Source organism: Cervus elaphus, chromosome 18, assembly GCF_910594005.1.
Source record: "Cervus elaphus chromosome 18, mCerEla1.1, whole genome shotgun sequence".
NCBI lineage: Eukaryota > Metazoa > Chordata > Mammalia > Artiodactyla > Cervidae > Cervus > Cervus elaphus.
Genome location: NC_057832.1, coordinates 72,613,652 through 72,632,172, shown reverse-complemented (window position 1 = coordinate 72,632,172; position 18,521 = coordinate 72,613,652). Strand labels below are relative to the sequence as shown.

The 18,521-nt window shown below is 40.3% G+C and overlaps 1 protein-coding gene across 1 annotated transcript in view; it reads left to right on the top strand.

Annotated features, from left to right (window-relative positions):
- Positions 1 to 18,521, top strand: part of ITPRID1 (ITPR interacting domain containing 1) — a 97,199-nt gene that overhangs the window by 15,170 nt on the left and 63,508 nt on the right. Inside the window, exons 6-7 of the mRNA XM_043873502.1 lie at positions 14,576 to 14,627; positions 17,177 to 17,263. Of these exons, the coding sequence (XP_043729437.1) occupies positions 14,576 to 14,627; positions 17,177 to 17,263 (139 nt within the window). The remainder of the gene's footprint in view (positions 1 to 14,575; positions 14,628 to 17,176; positions 17,264 to 18,521) is intronic.

Sequence of the window (18,521 nt, the reverse complement as noted above, 5' to 3'; positions counted from 1 at the left end):
TTGCTGGGTCTGTAAAGACATTTTGCAAGGATGTGATTATGGAAATGAAACTGTTTAATATTTCCTTACACTGTATTGCATTTTTATTTCTAAATCTAGTTTATACCCTTCAATCTTAAAATTATATCTTCTCTTTCTAATGATGCATTTGTTCTCAAAAACAACAAATGACTGAATTCTAGAGCAAACAGTGCACATATCAAGTATGTATTTCTGAGGCAGAAAATGTGGCACACTTGTTACATTGAGATTTGATAAGAACATTATAAGAAGAAAAAGAAATTTACCTACAAGTCTCACAGTTTCCATCTTCACTAAATCAAATATGGTATTTCCTAGAATGTAAGACTCCTCAATTGTAAAATGCACCCACATTTTAAGTACCACTCAGATAAGAAAACAAAACAACCATCCATGTCGATTATAATTAGGCATTATAATAGGCCACACTGACTACCAGACACATCCTGATTTCATAGTTGTTAAAATGTGAAAAAAAAGTGTGTTTTAAAATTGATGAAATGCCCTAAATAACGTATGTAAAAATGACATAAAACAAAAATTTAATGATTAGAGGGAAAATTATTAGTCTAATTGTTACTTACTTGGCTGGTTTTAATTATTTCACTTTCTTCACTGCCATTTAAATTAAGATTGACCATTTGCTACAAGCCAGTTTAAATTTCAGAATTTTTACTTTAAAATCTAGGTATATCATTAAAATTTCTTCCTTCTCCAAGCTTATTTTTTTTTAAATATGAAAGTTTCATGATGCCAAAATCTCTAAAGATGCTTGCCAATAAGTTGAATTTCAGTACCTTTGTTATTGATAGTTAATTCTCAAGAAAAGACAAGAAGTTAAGAAATATTGCCAGCATTTCAGATCCCTCTGATATTTCATCTTTCCCAGTTTTTAGTGGGAGGTCTGGCAACCAGTTCTGGGGTTGTCAGTAACTATATTAGAAGCTTCCCTTCCCAGGAATTAAGACAAATCATGGCCCTTCCTCCTCTGAATCAAGTCAATGAAATAAAGGCATGAAGTGAAGACCTGGAGGAAAGAAGGGATAACAAAGTGACTCTCAGATCAGACACACACAGTTTCTATTTCCCAGGGTCTTTATCTTTAGTGAGGTTTTTAATAATAATGGAACAGCTTCTTACAAGTTTAACTGAGCCGTCACTTTTACAAGGCCCTTCCTCATCTATCATATTTTAAGTTCAGTAACCTAGCAAGACTGGTGTTCATTTATGTTTCACAGGTGAAGAATCTGAGTGGTCAAGTGCCACAATTTTTAGTCACAGCTGGTTAGAGGTGGGCAGAGGAGCCTGCAGGCAGGCAACCTCTCAGCCCCTCTGTGTGCTGGTTTTGCCACAATGAGCTCAAGGCATCCCAAGTCTAGGGAAGCCAAACACTGCACCAGGAAGTGGAAACTACAACAGTAGTAGCAGAAACTGGAGACTTGAAGGTCATGAAGTGTGTTTCAGAGAGAAAACTATGGTGAAACCAAAAGGAACTGAAGTAGAGAAAGGAAAGGAGTCTCTGCTGGAGCGGAAATCCTGAAAAAACTCCCATAATCCCACTATGATGTAGAGTGGTGCGTTCATTCTTAGGGCAGCCATAAACAATTACCACAGAATTGGTGGCTTAAAAACAGAAATTCATTCTCTCACAGTTATGAAGGCTGAAGGTCTGAAATAAAGTGTCAGCAAGGTTATTCTCTCTCTGAAGGCTCTAGGGAAGAGGCCTATCCAGTCTCTTTCTCGTGGATCCCATCAACCTTGGCGTTCCTTTCATCCTTGCATCCTCCGCCTCTGTCTTCACATGGCTGACTTTCCCCACTGAGTCGTCTCCTCTTCTCTTAAGGACACCAGTCATTGGATTTAGGGTTTAAGCCTCATCTTTACCCAGTATGACCTCACCTTTACTAATTATATCTGCAGAGACCCTGTTTCTAGATAAAGGATATCTTCTGAAGTGAAATTTCAAATACTGAAGTGAAATTTGAATGGATACTATTCAACCAATTACAAGTAGAAATCATTCTGCTGTTTTCTTCTCTCAGTGATAATTCTAAGGCTTTCTTCATTAAAGTAGCAACAACATCCAAGTGCCTGCTTATCTTTCAGGTGACCCTGTACCTCCCATGGAAAACATTTTAGTGGGCCTCAGATAAAATGAAGAAGTGGAATAAGGTTTCAGTTGCCCTGTTGCTGATTTCCTCCTCTGTCTTGAGATGGCCAAGGTCAGGTCTTGGCTTCTTATGGTGATTCTTTGGTTTTCACGATGCTCTGTGGCTCCCTAAATTCTAATTTTTATTCAGCTGGAATCTGGTTGGCCCATCTTGTTCACCACCGTTATGCTAGGTAAAGCCCCTTAACCCTTGGCAGTTCAGTGTCTTCAGTAAAACTCAGAGGAAAAATAAATTAGTACATGTCAAGGGCACACAGGCTAGGTACTCTATATGCATATTATTTCGTTTACCAGAACCATCTTCTGAGGTGGATATCATCTTTATTAACTTTTGCAAAGAGGTAAATGAAGCTCAGGAAGGTTAAGTAACTTGCTCAAAGTAACCAGTCAGGAGGAAAGTGAGTTGAGATTCGAACATGGGTCTGTCTGACTCTGTAACCACATTGCCTCTCTAGACTATAGTATGAATTACTGTCCATATTATGCATGGATGCCCCTGGGAGTTTCCTGGGAGGAAAGCTCTGCATTAGCATCCCTGCTGGAAAAGTCAAAGCATGAGCAGAGTGGGTCAGCTCCCTGGCAACCACTTCCCCTTCCAGCTCTTCTGACTCTTGTACCAGCTTTCAGGGCCACAACTCAGTTCTCTTGAATTTAAATTTTTTTAAGTGGACAATGCTAATTTTTAAATGTCTATCAAATATCTGTAGAAATACAAAATGGCCACATCTGGATCTTAAAATTAAAATAAAAAAGATGCATAAAAGAATTTTCTGGCAAGTCATAAATCATTCTACCTTAACTCTAGAAATTTTAAATTATAAGAAACTAAGCTCTTAGAAAATTGACATGACTAAGGAACTAATGCTTAATAGTTGGGAAATTCTTTTTTTTTCCTGAGGCTCACTAGGTTTCTGATCTCTATACATTTCAGTCTCAAAAGTGATAATAATGCTGATTATTATGAGTAATAATTATCATATATCGAGTGCTTATTGCATATTTGAAAACTATTGTGATGTACTCCTCAAACAAGGTGATTGATTAATTTCATTAAATACTGAAGAAACAGACACTCAGTAAAGTTGAGAGATTTTCCCAAAACCACTTAAAGCCAAAGAGGTGGAAACATGATTTGAACTCAAGTCTGTTTGATTTCAAAGTTTATGCTCTTCTTACCAGAAACCAGTATACTGCATAGTGGTATAAATCTATGGCCATTAATTTTCTCCCTAGACTTTCCTTATTTCTGTGAACCAAGCTTGGATAGCAAAAAGAGACACTTCCTAAATTTAGGATTTTTTTTATACTGATAAAACCTTATTTCATTTACACTTGAGGTACATAAAGATTTTTTAATTATTAATTTAAAAAAGTATAGAGGAAGATGTAAAAAGGTACTCTGAATTAATCTATAAATAACTCCTATAACTTAAATTTGCCTCAGCTTTCTTCAGCCTGTGGGTAAACATCACATTACAATGAAATTAGTACACCAATTCTGAGAGATCATTGCCTTTATCTGGGTGTCACAGGGTCCATTGTAAAGTATCCCCTATAAATATTAGTATTTCTGGGAGCCAACAGAAGATGCCTCACATATTTTTATGAAAGAGCTGACTTCCACTGTCACTGCTGCTACTCTAACAGAATTTCCTGGGTGTCAACATATGGACAATTCATGTCTCATCACTTACTGAGTGTCTGTTCTTCTTGTGTTCCTCTGGTGTTCCAATTCTTACAGAATTTATGGAGACAGTCTTTTCTATTACACTGCATGTGCTGACCTAGGTAGCATTACTAATGTTCTGGGTCACACAAAACTCATGATGGGAATCAACTTTCAGCTTCTTCCTGCAACCCATATCTTTCTTTGAGTCTTAGACTTAGTCTGGAGACTAGAGAACAAATATGCTATCAACTCCATTTCCATGACCTTAAGCACAAAAAACTTCTGATAAATTCCCTTTTATTCCATTTTCCAGTTATTTAACAAATATGCATAGACTGCCTCCTATAAACTGGATACTTCATTAATATTGAATATGCTGAAGAAAAAAGATGCAATGGATATAGACACAATAAACAAATAAATATATAATATGCCAGGAGTATAGACAGTGAGGTTAAATGTCTGATAAAGTACCTTTGAGCAGCTACCTGAACAAAGTGAAGGGGTGTGACATTTGCTTATTTGTAGGATGAACTGTTCAAGGCACATGAGACAGAATGTGCAAAGACCCTGGGATGGGAATGTGCTTTCTGTATTCTAAGAATAGCAAGGAGGCCTAAATGGTTGCAGCTAAGTGAGCAAGGAATACAACAAAGAGCTATGAGTTAAAGAACTATTCAGAGGTCACATAATTTAGGGCTATATCCCTGTAAAAATCTTTTACTCAGAGGGAAAGTGTTTTATACAAAAACATTTGTATAATGTTTTATACAAAGTAGTGGCATAGCCTTGGTTCTTTTTAATAGGACAGCTGTAGTGGCTACTTGGAAAATAAATTCTGTTGGAGAAAAGGTGAAACCAGGGAGCCCTGTTAGAAGGCTAAGGAAATAACATATGGAAAAGAGGATGAGGGCATAGACCAGGGCAATAGCAAATGTTGCAGAGAATACTGTTAGATTCTGGATATATTTGGAATATAGGTAGGATAAGATATGCTTGTGGATGTAGAATATAAAAGAGAGAAAAAAAAGCCAAGGATGACCGCAGTGAATTTTGCCCAAGCATTTGGGCAGAATGCATGGTCATTTATTGGAATGGGAAGAACATAGAAGAATCAGGCTTGAGGTAAGAGATGCGATTTTAGGCATGCTATGATTCAAATACCTAATAGAAACCCAAAGAGGTACTAATAAATAGGGATACGTTACAAATTGGATTTGTACAAATTGAAAATGTACATGTACAAATTGGAAATACAAATCTCAAGTTCAGGGGGAAAGTCCAGGAATTAATAGATAACTGTTCAGGTCTAGATGGCATATAAATGATGATAACCCAGAAGTTCAAATAAGGTCACCAAGCAAGTGCATAGAGACAGAGAAGAAGCCTGAGAGATATGGAAAAACCAGCAAGGGAGGAAGATGAGGAGAAGGTCATGAAGTAAAACAAAGAGAAAGAGAAAAGTGTCTGGAAGATGAGTAAAGTTAAGGTGTCAAGGAGGGAATGATCAACACTGTCAACTGTAATTAACAGTTTATATATGATGAGGAATGAGAAATGGCCATTAGGTTTGGCAATTAGGTCACTGGTGACCTTGAAAAGAGCTATTTCAGAGGAATGGTTGGGGAGAAAGGCTGGTTATACTACCTTCAAGTGAAAAATGGGAAGTGGAAACAGAAAAGTATTTGGAGGAGTGATGAGGTAAAAGGGAACAGTGACTAAAATGATAGCTGGAGGAGAGGTGGAGACAGAAGAAGATGTTCTTTTTCTGGGGATGAGAGCTGTTGCAGCCAGGTGTGTTGGCTGATGGGAATAATCCAGTGACCAAGATGTACTGAGGTGATTGTGACACTTTCCCTGGCTTCCCAGAGCCATCAGCAGAGCCTGGATCTCCCCTCTTGGACCTTGTCTCTTGAGGCTGTTTCATTGAAACACTGCTTACTCAGATTCACTTACTGATAGAAATCATTTGGGCTTCTCCTTTTATGAAAATTACCTTAAGGACCTTGCCCCTTCTTTCCATATGAATATCAAGAATTAAAAGTTGGACATCTACCCATACTACTTACATCCCGAGTCTTCTCAAAGGATGGTTTTGTACTTTCTGCCCTGTCTTCTGACAAACATTAGGGCATATTAGCGGAGTGGTCCCGCAGTCTCCTTTTTATGTATCTTCAGGGAACCATCTGACCAGGGCACATGGATAACTTACAGGAAAGAGCCTCATGGGCATCCTTCAGTTTCTTTCTCTTTTTCCTTTCTAAGAACCACCATCAATGGGCGCAGACTAACTCCTCTTGGTCGCCAGCTTCACAAGCAAACAAGTCAGATTCTTGGCTTGAGCTCCATAAGGATACACAGACCTTCCTTTAACCACTGACACAGTACAACATTCAGATCCTCTTTGAGGTCACTGGTGGTGCTACAGGAATCATGGTCATGGATGTTAAGGGTCCTCTTCTTAGGCTGCTGACTCACCCTTACTCCCAGATTCCACTGTAAAACTGTGTATAAGAAAGCTTACCCTCTTACACTGTTGGTGGGAATGCAAACTAGTACAGCCGCTATGGAAAACAGTGTGGAGATTTCTTAAAAAACTGGAAATAGAACTGCCATATGACCCAGCAATCCCACTTCTGGGCATACACACTGAGGAAACCAGATCTGAAAGAGACACGTGCACCCCAATGTTTATCGCAGCACTGTTTATAATAGCCAGGACATGGAAGCAACCTAGATGCCCATCAGCAGATGAATGGATAAGGAAGCTGTGGTACATATACACCATGGAATATTACTCAGCCATTAAAAAGAATTCATTTGAACCAGTTCTAATGAGATGGATGAAGCTGGAGCCCATTATACAGAGTGAAGTAAGCCAGAAAGATAAAGAACATTACAGCATACTAACACATATATATGGAATTTAGAAAGGTGATAACGATAACCCTATATGCAAAACAGAAAAAGAGACACAGAAATACAGAACAGACTTTTGAACTCTGTGGGAGAAGGTGAGGGTGGGATATTTCAAAAGAACAGCATGTATACTATCTATGGTGAAACAGATCACCAGCCCAGGTGGGATGCATGAGACAAGTGCTCCGGCCTGGTGCACTGGGAAGACCCAGAAGAATCGGGTGGAGAGGGAGGTGGGAGGGGGGATCAGGATTGGGAATACATGTAAATCCATGGCTGAATCATATCAATGTATGACAAACCCACTAGAAAAAAAAAATAATAAAAAAATAAAATAAAATAAAATTTAAAAAAAAAAAAAGAAAGCTTGGAGAGAGGAGCTGATGTGTGGCAAACCCAGGGCCATACAGAGAACAAATCCGACATCAGCTCTGTCTGCCTGTGGAGCACGCCATCCTGATGCTACAAAGGCAGACGCGTACACCAAAAGCATGAGCTGACATGTAGTTTTATATATCATGTTCTTGTTTAATAACACATCCACACATATCTGCGAGTGAAAAAACTAGAGCCAACTTCAACAGCACGAGACAGGTTCTGTCAAAGTTCGGCTCAGTGCCGTAGATTACACGATGGGTGCTTAATTCATTTATCATTTTTACTATTTAGACATTTCTTCACTGTTTCTCAGAGAGGCCCCTGAAGAGTAAACCTATCCCTTTCCAGAGGAATTTTTTAAATAATAAGAACTTGCTAACTCAAGTTCTAAATTTGTGATCTATATTATAGGAATAGGTTAAAGTAAATCCAGTGAAACATAATAGATGTTCCCTTTGAAAACATTATTAGAAAATGTGTTAGAGATGAACATATTGAAAAATAATGCTTTTCAAATGAAACCATTCAAAGCAGAGAATCATGCAAGGTGAAGGATGCAAAGATGTAAAATATATGACTCCTGCTCTCAAGTATGTTACTCTGACTTTTCAGGGCCATTACAGTATGAATATAACCTATACCAATTTTCTACAAGACTGTCTAGTCTTATCTCCTCTCATTACATCCCTAGTCCATTCTCTTTCTTCATCCAGTTCTTCCTGTCTTAAAGTCTTCCCTGTTTTGTTTACCTCTTGTTCTTCTTTTGAGATCTTACCCAAGTCCCATGTACTCTGTAAGGTCCTTCCTGACATCTGCCCCCAAGAGACTCAAATTGTCTTCTGAACACCAGTCACAACCATCATGTGTTCTATGCTTATGACACTGGGCTTGTACCACCTCAAATTAGTAAGATATGATCAGTTTTATTAACAAAATTGTAAAGATCACTGAGGTAAGAATCATCTCTAACACAGCAGATTTCCCTAAACCTAGTCAACAAAAAGATATCTTAGTAAAAACTGGTCCATAATAAAGATGATTTATTCAGATTGGGAAATCTCCAAAGAAAAGGTGAGACCTGAGCTAGTCAACCCAAGAGAGGTATAGTTTTGCAAAAATAAGGAGACAAAGCATGATAACGTCATTTCCTGGAACCAATAGGAGCTTGAACAAAGGCACAGAATGAGAAGCAAACTGAATGTGTGCGGGAAAGCATGCAGAAGATGATACAACTAGAGAAATGGTCTCATGCTAGAAAGCAAAGGGAGAAATTTTTCTGTCAAATAGGGTGTGATCAGTTTATAAATACCTTCAAATCCAGAAAGAGAGTATCACCCTTTCTTAGCACAGACATGGCAAAGACATATCTCAGGTTCCAGGGAAAGGATAGGTAAGTGCAGCTGGGGTCTGTGTTGAGTAGAATTGTGAAGCCATATCTTTGTTCACCTGAATAGAGGATCATGAATAATAACTAATAACTCCACTGGTGTTGCATTGGGGAACTGAGGCAGGTGTTTCACATTTGCCATCTCTATTGTAATGAGTTATGAACAGTTTCTGAGAAGAGAAATGACGGATTCCAGTGTTCATCCTGGCAATGGGAAGAGGGTGCATGCTTTGGGAAGAAGCTAACCTCAGGCTTGAGGTGATGAGGGCTTGGGCTGGGTGTCAGCAGAGGAATAGAGAAGAGTCCACAGCATCTGTAAAATAAACAACTATCTGATTGAACAGAAGCATAGCATCACAACTAGCTTTAAAGTTCTGAGCATGAGGGTCAGGGAGAATGTCAGAGTCTCTTCTTTGTAAGAAAATAGTTTAATAAATTGCCAGCTGAGGCAAACAAACCCTTTAAAGTGCCTCTACTATCTTGGTCACGCAGGAGTTAAATATACAGAGAGCTGCAGAATGTTATTATTTTAGAGCCCTGTGAAAATGTAATTTGATTAGTCTATTGGACGATATTCCAAAGAACCAAATGTCTTCCATGAATCAGTCAGAAATGCTTAGGAAAACCAAAATAAAAAATGCTTTCCAAGCCAATAAAGGTGCTAATTAGTGCCTTCTGCATATCTCACTACATCTTCTCCAGTAATACATTTTGCAGGGTTAAGTGCAGTGTCTGCTGCTTCAGATGGCAGAAGTCCACCTAACAGTAGGGAGGATGGCTGGAGACTCAAGTATCTGAAAGGGAAGCAGAACAGGCGTTTTAACCCATGCAATGGGATGTATTCAGTAGAGCAGGGAAATTTTTTTCTCACTTTAATTTTCCTTCAGCTCAACCCTTAGGGATCTTGAAAATAGGAGGACCTCAATTTTTTCTTTGTTGCCTCCATGACTTTATAGAGTAAAATCTGGTTTTAAAAACCTAACAAGAGTACTATCTTGGAAGGACAAAGAAATGGAGAAAATATAGAACCAAACAGACAGAGAAGCAGCCAGAACTGAGGAGGCCCAGCAGTAAAAAGTCTTCCCAGGTGGCACTAGTGGTGAAGGACCCGCCTACCGATGCAGGAGACGTAAGAGATGGGAGTTCAATCCCTGGGTCAGGAAGATCCTCTGGAGGAGGAAATGGCAACCCACTCCAGTATTCTTGCCTGGAGAATCCCTTGGACAGAGCGGCCTGGCTGAATTCAGTCCATGCAGTCACAAGAGTCAAACAGAACTCAGCAACTAAACCACCGCCAGCAGCAGGCTTATGTGGTGAACACGGGCCCATCTGTAATAGCCCCACTTCTTCTACCTGCAGAAGCTTTGAGGAACACTTTGTAACAGGAGCAGTTTGTTTGTCCCATGATGGCATTCCATGGGTGTCAAATTCATGCTCTGATTAGAGGTCCCAGACTCCAAGGCTTCCAGAAGACAGGCAGGTGGGTGCTAATGAACCAGGCAGACTGGGAGAGACCAGAGAACTGCAGAGCACGTCATCTAACAGAGAGGCTGCCCTGAAGAGAACTGCACTGGGGCTGCTGGACCTTCTGGGTCTTAATGAAAGTCTAGCAATCCCAATGCTGCTGAGAACTAGACTACCAGGTTCTGGCTCATTATTGAAAACAGGCAAAAATGCAAGGGGCAGACCCTAACAACCCTGTCTTCAGGTTCCAGGAAATTTACTTTATAAATCAATGAAGTGGAAAACAAAAACAAAACTAAAACCAAAAAGCCCTCAAACAGGCATAGAATAATCGTCTCACACTGTCCTGTGCAAGTTTCAACTGTCTGGGTCCAAACACTGGGAAGGCCAGTTGCCGCTTCCACAGTCACCACAGGAAGTAAACACATAATAACACTGAAAATGCCCCTTGGTCTCCTAGGACACAGGGAGCCCCGAGGATGCAACATGGAAATGAAGCCGGTGAAGTTAATTAATTTCTGATCATTGTATTATAATTTTAAAAATCAGGCTTATTTAGTGAGTTTAAATCTGAGCTTGGCAGCAGAGAAGTCTACACATCTGAATATATTGGATAGAGATTGATGTTTGTGTCATTTTAAACAAGATCAAGATGAAAGAGGATGATGAGTCTAACAAAAGATGTAAAAGCTATATCTGAACATTAGTGAGAGTGGGGTTCAGGTAAGGAGAATCAAACATCTTGCCCAGCCCATCAGCAATATCTGGACCTTAAAGGGAACCGTAAAGCGGAAGGAAAGAAAGCCTTTCCCCTGCTGATGCTATAACTGTGTAAGGCTTTCATGTGTGTGTCATCAGACCATAAAACTCCCCCACTGTGAACGAGCAGGTCCACTTTGCACATTCCCTAGAAAATATGTTATCTTTAGGGGCTCCTTTTCCCCTGTGGGGCTTCCCTGGGTTTCCTGGCAGCCAGATCAGCCCTGAAGCTGGACAGCAGAGCTGCAGGGTGTGATCTGTGGAACATGGCCAGTAAATCTGTGTGGACACTAGAGTCCCATGAAGAAGCCCTGGGTGAAAGGATGTGGAAGTTTCTGGATGACTTAGATTTTCTACGGGGCTACAGTTTTTGAAACAGTGGAAATAGTGTCAGACTTTATGTTTTTGGGCTCCAAAATCACTGCAGGTGGTGATTGCAGCCATGAAATTAAAAGACGCTTACTCCTGGAAGGAAAGTTATGACCAACCCAGATAGCATATTGAAAAGCAGAGACATTACTTTGCCAACAAAGGTCCGTCTAGTCAAGGCTATGGTTTTTCCAGTAGCATGTATGGATGCGAGAGTTGGGCAGTGAACAAAGCTGAGCACCGAAGAATTGATGGTTTTGAACTGTGATTTTGGAGAAGACTCTTGAGAGTCCCTTGGACTGCAAGGAGATCCAACCAGTCCATCCTAAAGGAGATCAGTCCTGGGTGTTCATTGGAAGGACTGATGTTGAAGCTGAAACTCCAATACTTTGGCCACCTCATACGAAGAGTTGACTCATTGGAAAAGACCCTGATGCTGGGAGGATTGGGGGCAGGAGGAGAAGGGGACGACAGAGGATGAGATGGTTGGATGGCATCACCGACTCGATGGACATGAGTTTGGGTAAACTCCGGGAATTGGTGATGGACAGGGAGGCCTGGTGTGCTGCGATTCATGGGGTCGCAAAGAGTCGGACACGACTGAGCGACTGAACTGAACTGAACTGAACAGCTTTTGAAAATGCAACAAGGCTGTGCTAACTCTTTTCGTCAATACCTGAAAACGGGTCATTTCCTCTCTGACAGTTTGAGCAATTTACCGTGACCACAATGTCAGACCCCTGGTTTGGACATACGCATTCATTCACAAGTTCCAGGAAATCCAGCACAATAGCCAACAACCAGAGAAGACTAATGTAATGGCAAGAGAGGTGGCACTGGCAGAATATGAAGCCAGATATTCTAGGACTCTACAATATTTTCTGTGAGAAATGCTGCTCAGAAACTCCATAATTCTCTGGATAAGCTAACTAGGCACAAATGGAGCCTGACTTTGTGAGATACATGCCAAGCAATAGATGAAAAGGGGGGAGAGAAATAGAAAAAAATAGTTGCTTAAAATGATAAATATTTATTTTAACCTTTCATTTTGGACAACCTATTATTTAATTCATCAAGTCATTATAACATGACTGCCAAAAATTATACCGTGCTTGCGTCTATAACATGATTAATAAAGCGGCAAATAGGCTTTCTCTCCATGTGACAACTTCAATCAATTGGCATTGGTTTTATGATTTGAGAAGCTTTGAGGCTGATTTCAGTGAGCAAGAGTCCTGCAGTGGATTAGTACTGCCTTCCAGGTGGCTGTATTAGGACTTCCCTGATAGCTCAGTTGGTAAAAACTCCACCTGCAATTCAGGAGACCCCAGTTTGATTCCTGGATCAGGAAGATCCACTGGAGAAGGGAGAGGCTACCCACTCCAGTATTCTTGGGCTTCCCTTGTGGCTCAGCTGGTAAAGAATCAGCCTGCAATGCGGGAGACCTGGGTTCGATCCCTGGGTTGGGAAGATCCCTTGGAGAAGGGAAAGGCTACCCACTCCAATATTCTGGCCTGGAGAATTCCATGGAGTGTATAGTCCATGGAGTCACAAAGAGTCGGACACGACTTTTATGTCACTTCACTTCCAGGTGGCACTAGTGGTAAAGAACCCATCTGCCAATGCAGGAGACACAAGAGACAAGGATTCAATCCCTGTGTCTGGAAGATCCCCTGGAGAAGGGCACGGCAACCCACTCCAGTATTCTTGCCTGCAGAATCCCATGGACAGAGGAGCCTGGGGGGGCTACAGTCCACGGGGTCACAAAGAGTCGGACACGACTAAAGCGACTTAGCATGCACACACACCGAAGTGAGAGGTTTGAACAGATGATGTTCTTCAAACTGTGGATCTTGGAGGTGACTCACAGGATGAAAGAAGAGCTAAATGGGAATCCACTCTGTCCAGAACAACTCTCCTTTTATATAATTAAAATCCTGGAAATTTGTAGAAGAATTCCTCTGCTAAAACCCATATTTTAAAAACTATAGATATAACAGGCAAAAAAGACAGGAATTTGGAGTCTATGTTCATTTCTAATTTGGTTCATAAGTTTGAGTCAGATAAGAAATGTCACATATTTACTATAATGGTCATTTATCCTTGAAAGTGCAGATGCCTGCTACAGGATTACCTCATGAAACAGGTTCTGAGTACTGCATCGGCCCCTGAATAGGCCTCTTTGGCATCCGATATGTAGCTCTTCTATCCTGTCCTCAGCACCACTAACCAGGCAAATGGACTTTCGGCATCATCTTTCTCACATGTACTTGTTTGCTGAAAAACTTTTTGTGGTTTTCCATGTCCTGACACATACCTATAAACTCTTTTTCTGACTTTCAGGTAAGCTACAAGACAGTCTGTTGACAGTGTAGTGTCTTGAAACAATAGCAACAAACAAAAATAAATTGTTGCATCCTACTGACCACAGGAAATTCACTTACTCTGAGCCTCAGTTTGTGTCTCTGTTAATTGGGGATGAATGATACTTGTTTCACGGATAAATTTTGTGCATGTAACATGCTTAACACATTGCTTCACACAAAGATAATGTTAAATAAACAGTAACTGATTATTGTTATAACGAGCTTCCCAGGTGGCTCAGTGGTAAAGAATCTGCCTGCCAATGCAAGAGATGCAGGAGACAAGGGTTCTGTCCTTTGGAGTAGGAAATGGCAACCCACTCCAGTGTTCTTGCCTGCAAAACTCCATGAACAGAGAAGCCTGGTAGGCTGCAGTCCTTCGGTCACAAAAAGAGTCAGACATGACTAAGCATGCACCCACTTATTATCAATATAATACATAATAAAGGTAATGATAAATTTCTGGATCTGCTATATTTGACTGTGTGACCATGGGCTCATTACTCAACATTCTGTGAGTCTTAATTTCCTTATCTGAAAGATATTAATAAGTGCTAAATCATAAGACTGTTGTAAGGATTAGGTGGTACAGATTAATGGAAGATACTCCAGGTATGCTGCGTCCTTCATGTATTGTCTGTCCTTGTTCCTCAATCTTATGTACCAGGAGAGAATATCCCAAAATGTCCTGTGATCTAATCAGCTTAGCCTTATCACTATGTTTGGCCTTGCTATAGACCCTCTTCTTTCATGACAACACCTCTTCCATTTATTAAATTATTCCCATTCTTAAAAATCCAAGACAGGTACTTCTTCCTCCATGAAACCTTTGCTGACTACTTCCTTCGCCACTGACTTCCCTCTTCACTGAGCAAGTACCCCATTTCCTCAAGGGCTTGTCACACAATTTAGCCATTTATTACATTCTGTCTTGTTTGCTACAGAGACGCCTTGTATCTCATGTTGATAACAATCTTGGATGTGGAAATCAATCCCATGTTGGTTCAGTTGAGGGTGAGAAAAGTATTCCATGAGAAAACAAGGAAATTAAGCTCATCTCCTCTTTTTTGTTGCAGTTCCTTTTCCTGAAAAAGGAATGGTTCAAATGACTGTGAAAGACTACATGAGGTAGGTGGCAGGATTGCTGTTTCACTCCGGGGTTTTAGTGACACGTCTTTCATAAGTAAAATGGAAGTGAGGAGGTCTCTTAGTAACGCCATGGGTCTTGGCATCTTGTCACTGGTTCAGCTAGAGCGCCTTGACTATTTTCACCAGCCTTGATAAAAATAGAGTTTCTTTAATTGTCCTAAAGGAGTGAGCAGATTAAATCAGTAAATGCTGACTTAGAGGGAAATTTAATGAAAATATATTCCTAAATGGTATTCTACTAAAATTCAGCTATTCATGAGAACCTGTTCATAGAATAGTTACATTCATATTTTCATATTGCCAATGTCCTTGATCATCATGCTATTAACTAGATAATATTACATATAATTTCCAGTGTTAAGTAGAAAGCAGTCTGAGTTTCCTAATATGAGGATAGACTAAGTCTCAAAGTGGTCCCAATAGCAGCAGCAATAGCACCTGTGAACTTAATAGAATTCCAAGTCACCTCAGCACACTGCATCAGAAAATCTGGACCTAAGGGTCAGAAATCCATGTTTTTATAAGCCTTTCAAATATTCTGAAGCACACTCTGGTTTAAGAACCACAGGAGCAGACCGTGCGCATTGGAGGACTGGGAGCTCTGCCTCCTCTGCTGTAGTCACTCTTGCATTCTCCAGATCATTCAAACTAGTCGCAAACCAAGTATTCAATACTGTATTCTTCCAACTCGTATCAATTCACACCTCAAGTGCTACTTGGGCATAATTTTTCCCTCTTAGAAGATTATATGTTTTTGCTACTCACAGAACCATATGGAAATAGGGACCACAGAAATTCTTCAGGCAACTCCTTTTGTGGAAGAGGAAAATAAGAGTCAAGGCCAAGGACTCACCCATGCTCTCCCAGCTTCCTTAGAACTGTGACTATACGTGGCTTCCCCTGGATCCAGGTCCAGGCCAGTGCCTACTGAACATTACAAAATAAAGTATGAATCTCAAACACAGAGTGAAACAAAAATTATAGCAGGCCTAGAACACACTGAGAGGACTCAGTAAGTGAAAGGTATCTTCTGCCTGTCTTCCAAGAAAAGTGAAAGTGTTAGTCATGTCCATCTCTTTATACCCCATGGACTACAGCTCACCAGCCTCCTCAGTCCATGGGATTCTCCAGGCAAGAATACTGGAGTAAGAAGCCATTTCCTTCTCCAGGGGATCTTCCCCATCCAAGGATCAAACCCACATCTCCTGCATTTCAGGTGGATTATATACTGTCTGAGCCCATGCATTGGAGAAGGAAATGGCAGCCGACTCCAGTGTTCTTGCCTGGAGAATCCCAGGGACAGAGGAGCCTGGTGGGCTGCCATCTGTGGGGTCGTACAGGGTCGGACACGACTGAAGCGACTTAGCAGCAGCAAGGGAAGCCCCATGCTTCTGGGGCTTCAGAGCCACCAGGGAAGCCCCTCCAAGGCTCCCAGAAAGCTCAATCATCTATTAAAACAGAGTCTTTATTTTTCAGAAATGTGCACTTTCTCAGCCTTAGGGCAGAGAAGCAATTGAACAAAGAAAAGGTAGTACCCAGCTATTCTTACCAAACATGGACAGGACTAAGGCAAATTCAGGAGCCCATGTAAGATAATTTGGTCTCCTTGGGAGAATTGATATCAACATTGTATTCTTCAATAAATCACAATTTTTTACCAACTTTTATTATATTTGATGAAACTAGATGAGTTATAGTATATCCAAGCTATATAAAAGCGAACTATAACAATTCTATTCTGTTTGGAAACACTTTCAAGTGACTTGTACTGCCTATTAGGATAGAGAGACACACACTTTTCTTTTGCCATAATAAAGGGAAGCCCAGATGGCTCAATGGTAAAGAATCCACTTGCCAAAGCAGGAGACACAGGTTCAATCCCTGGGTCAGGAAGATCCCTTGGAAGAGGAAATGGCAACTCACTCCAGTATTTTTGCCTGGAGAATCCCATGGACAGGGGAGTCTTGTGGGCTACAAGCTATGGGGTCTCAAAAGAGTCAGGAACAACTAAGAAAACTGAGCACACATGCAGAATAAAGGAGTTTGCTAGTGTTGCATATGGATGACAGCACCTAGAGAGTGTTAGCTATGCAATATGGACTCCTCCACCAATATGGGAATTAATGCAGAGATGCTTCAGTGACCTCTGAAAGAGATGCTTACCATGCCTCTTTCATCCCATAATCTTAACTTCTTCCTGAAAGTTGGTACCTTACAAAGCTGTATTCCTGAAAGGTTCCCCAATGATTTGCCATCTGTCAAAAGTGAGACATTCTGTCACCTTTGTAATGAGCACTGTGAGCACCTAACACTTAAATTCTCACACCTTCTGTAACACAATGATCTTGAAGAGAAGAGCAATTCCTCCGCTGCATGCAGTCTCTTCTTCGAAGGTGTGGCCATTATGAGATGATGAGAAATGAAGAGGAAATGCAAGTGTTTGCTCTGGAAGGGAAAGAGTCACAGTGACCTCCCAGGAGACTCTCTAAATCAACACATCTCATCAGTGGTATTTCCCCCAACTGCAGATCTCTGCATCCGTTTTCAGAAACTCCCACTCTCTCCAGAGGGACCAGTTTCAACTCTTGCCATTCTGCTGCCAGTATACCCCAAAGGTATGTGATTTCCAGGCACTTTTCACCCAGAGAAATCGTTCTGTGCAACAGTGGGTTTCATGAAATTATAAACAGGCACTTGAGAAATACTTGTTGAATGAATCAGTGAGAGAATGAATAAAGGATTTCCAAGCGCCAACCTGCAAGAACAATGTGAGTCAGTGAAGTTGGACTAAATATCTGTCATTGGGGGAATGGCCAGATAAACTATTGGCTCACCCATTTTATGGAATTCTATATAGTGATAAAAGGAACAGACAGAGACAACTTTACCAACTTAGAATGATCTTTAAGTTATATTTTAAGAGGAAAAAATCAAGATGAAGAAAGATACATAGAAAATGTTACTGTTTATAAAGCCAACAAGTGAAAACTATAAAGCATATATGTAACTACATAAAAAAAGTGCCTAGGAGGATACACATAAACTCAGTAGGAAGGGAGTCAGGACTGGTAGGAGTAATAACCAAGGGGAGAGAGACCCTTATGTAAGATATTACAATTTGTAACAAGGTGAGTGTATTTTATGTTTTTCTTACATGGGTAAATATAGATTAAAAGAGTTAATGATATAGAAAATATTTTTAATGACAAATCAATCAGTACCTATATTCTTGGCCATGAGAATGTGAGCCATTAGAAAACAAGATTATGTTATTTTTGTTCTTTGTTGTGCCCTGGGTGCCTAGCAGAGAGCCTAGAACATGACAGATGTTCAATAAATATTTGGGCAAATGAGTAAGATAAAAATTTGTAGATGAAATCAATAAATAAAAAATTAAATCTTTCATTCAAAATTTAGAATTTTTTGCAGGAATTTTTTCTCTCTCAAATTTTGTTCTATATTATGATATCAAGTGATTGGCACCCCCAGTTCACCAGTTCTTTCCAATGATTAAAAGATCCAGCCTGAGCCACTTAAGCCCCACAGTAGTAGTTCTTGGCTTATCTTTTCTTCCTTGGTAGAATCAGAAGGCAAAGCACAAGATCTCTATGTCACATAAGAAAGTGTGAACTTGATGTGGGAACGTGATGCTGGGTGGCCTGCCAACTGAGACTACAGGTGGCTATTGTTGAATGTGTGGATGGCTAAATAAATGAATTGCAGTTAATCCAATTTAAATGCTGGCATCATGAAAGTAAAATTATCCAAGCCATCTCAAATAAGCTCCCTAGACTTGCATGTAAAGGTAAACAGAAACTTTTGAAGATGAAGCTAGGAAAACCTGGTTAAAAGTTCTGGTTCCCATGGAGTCCA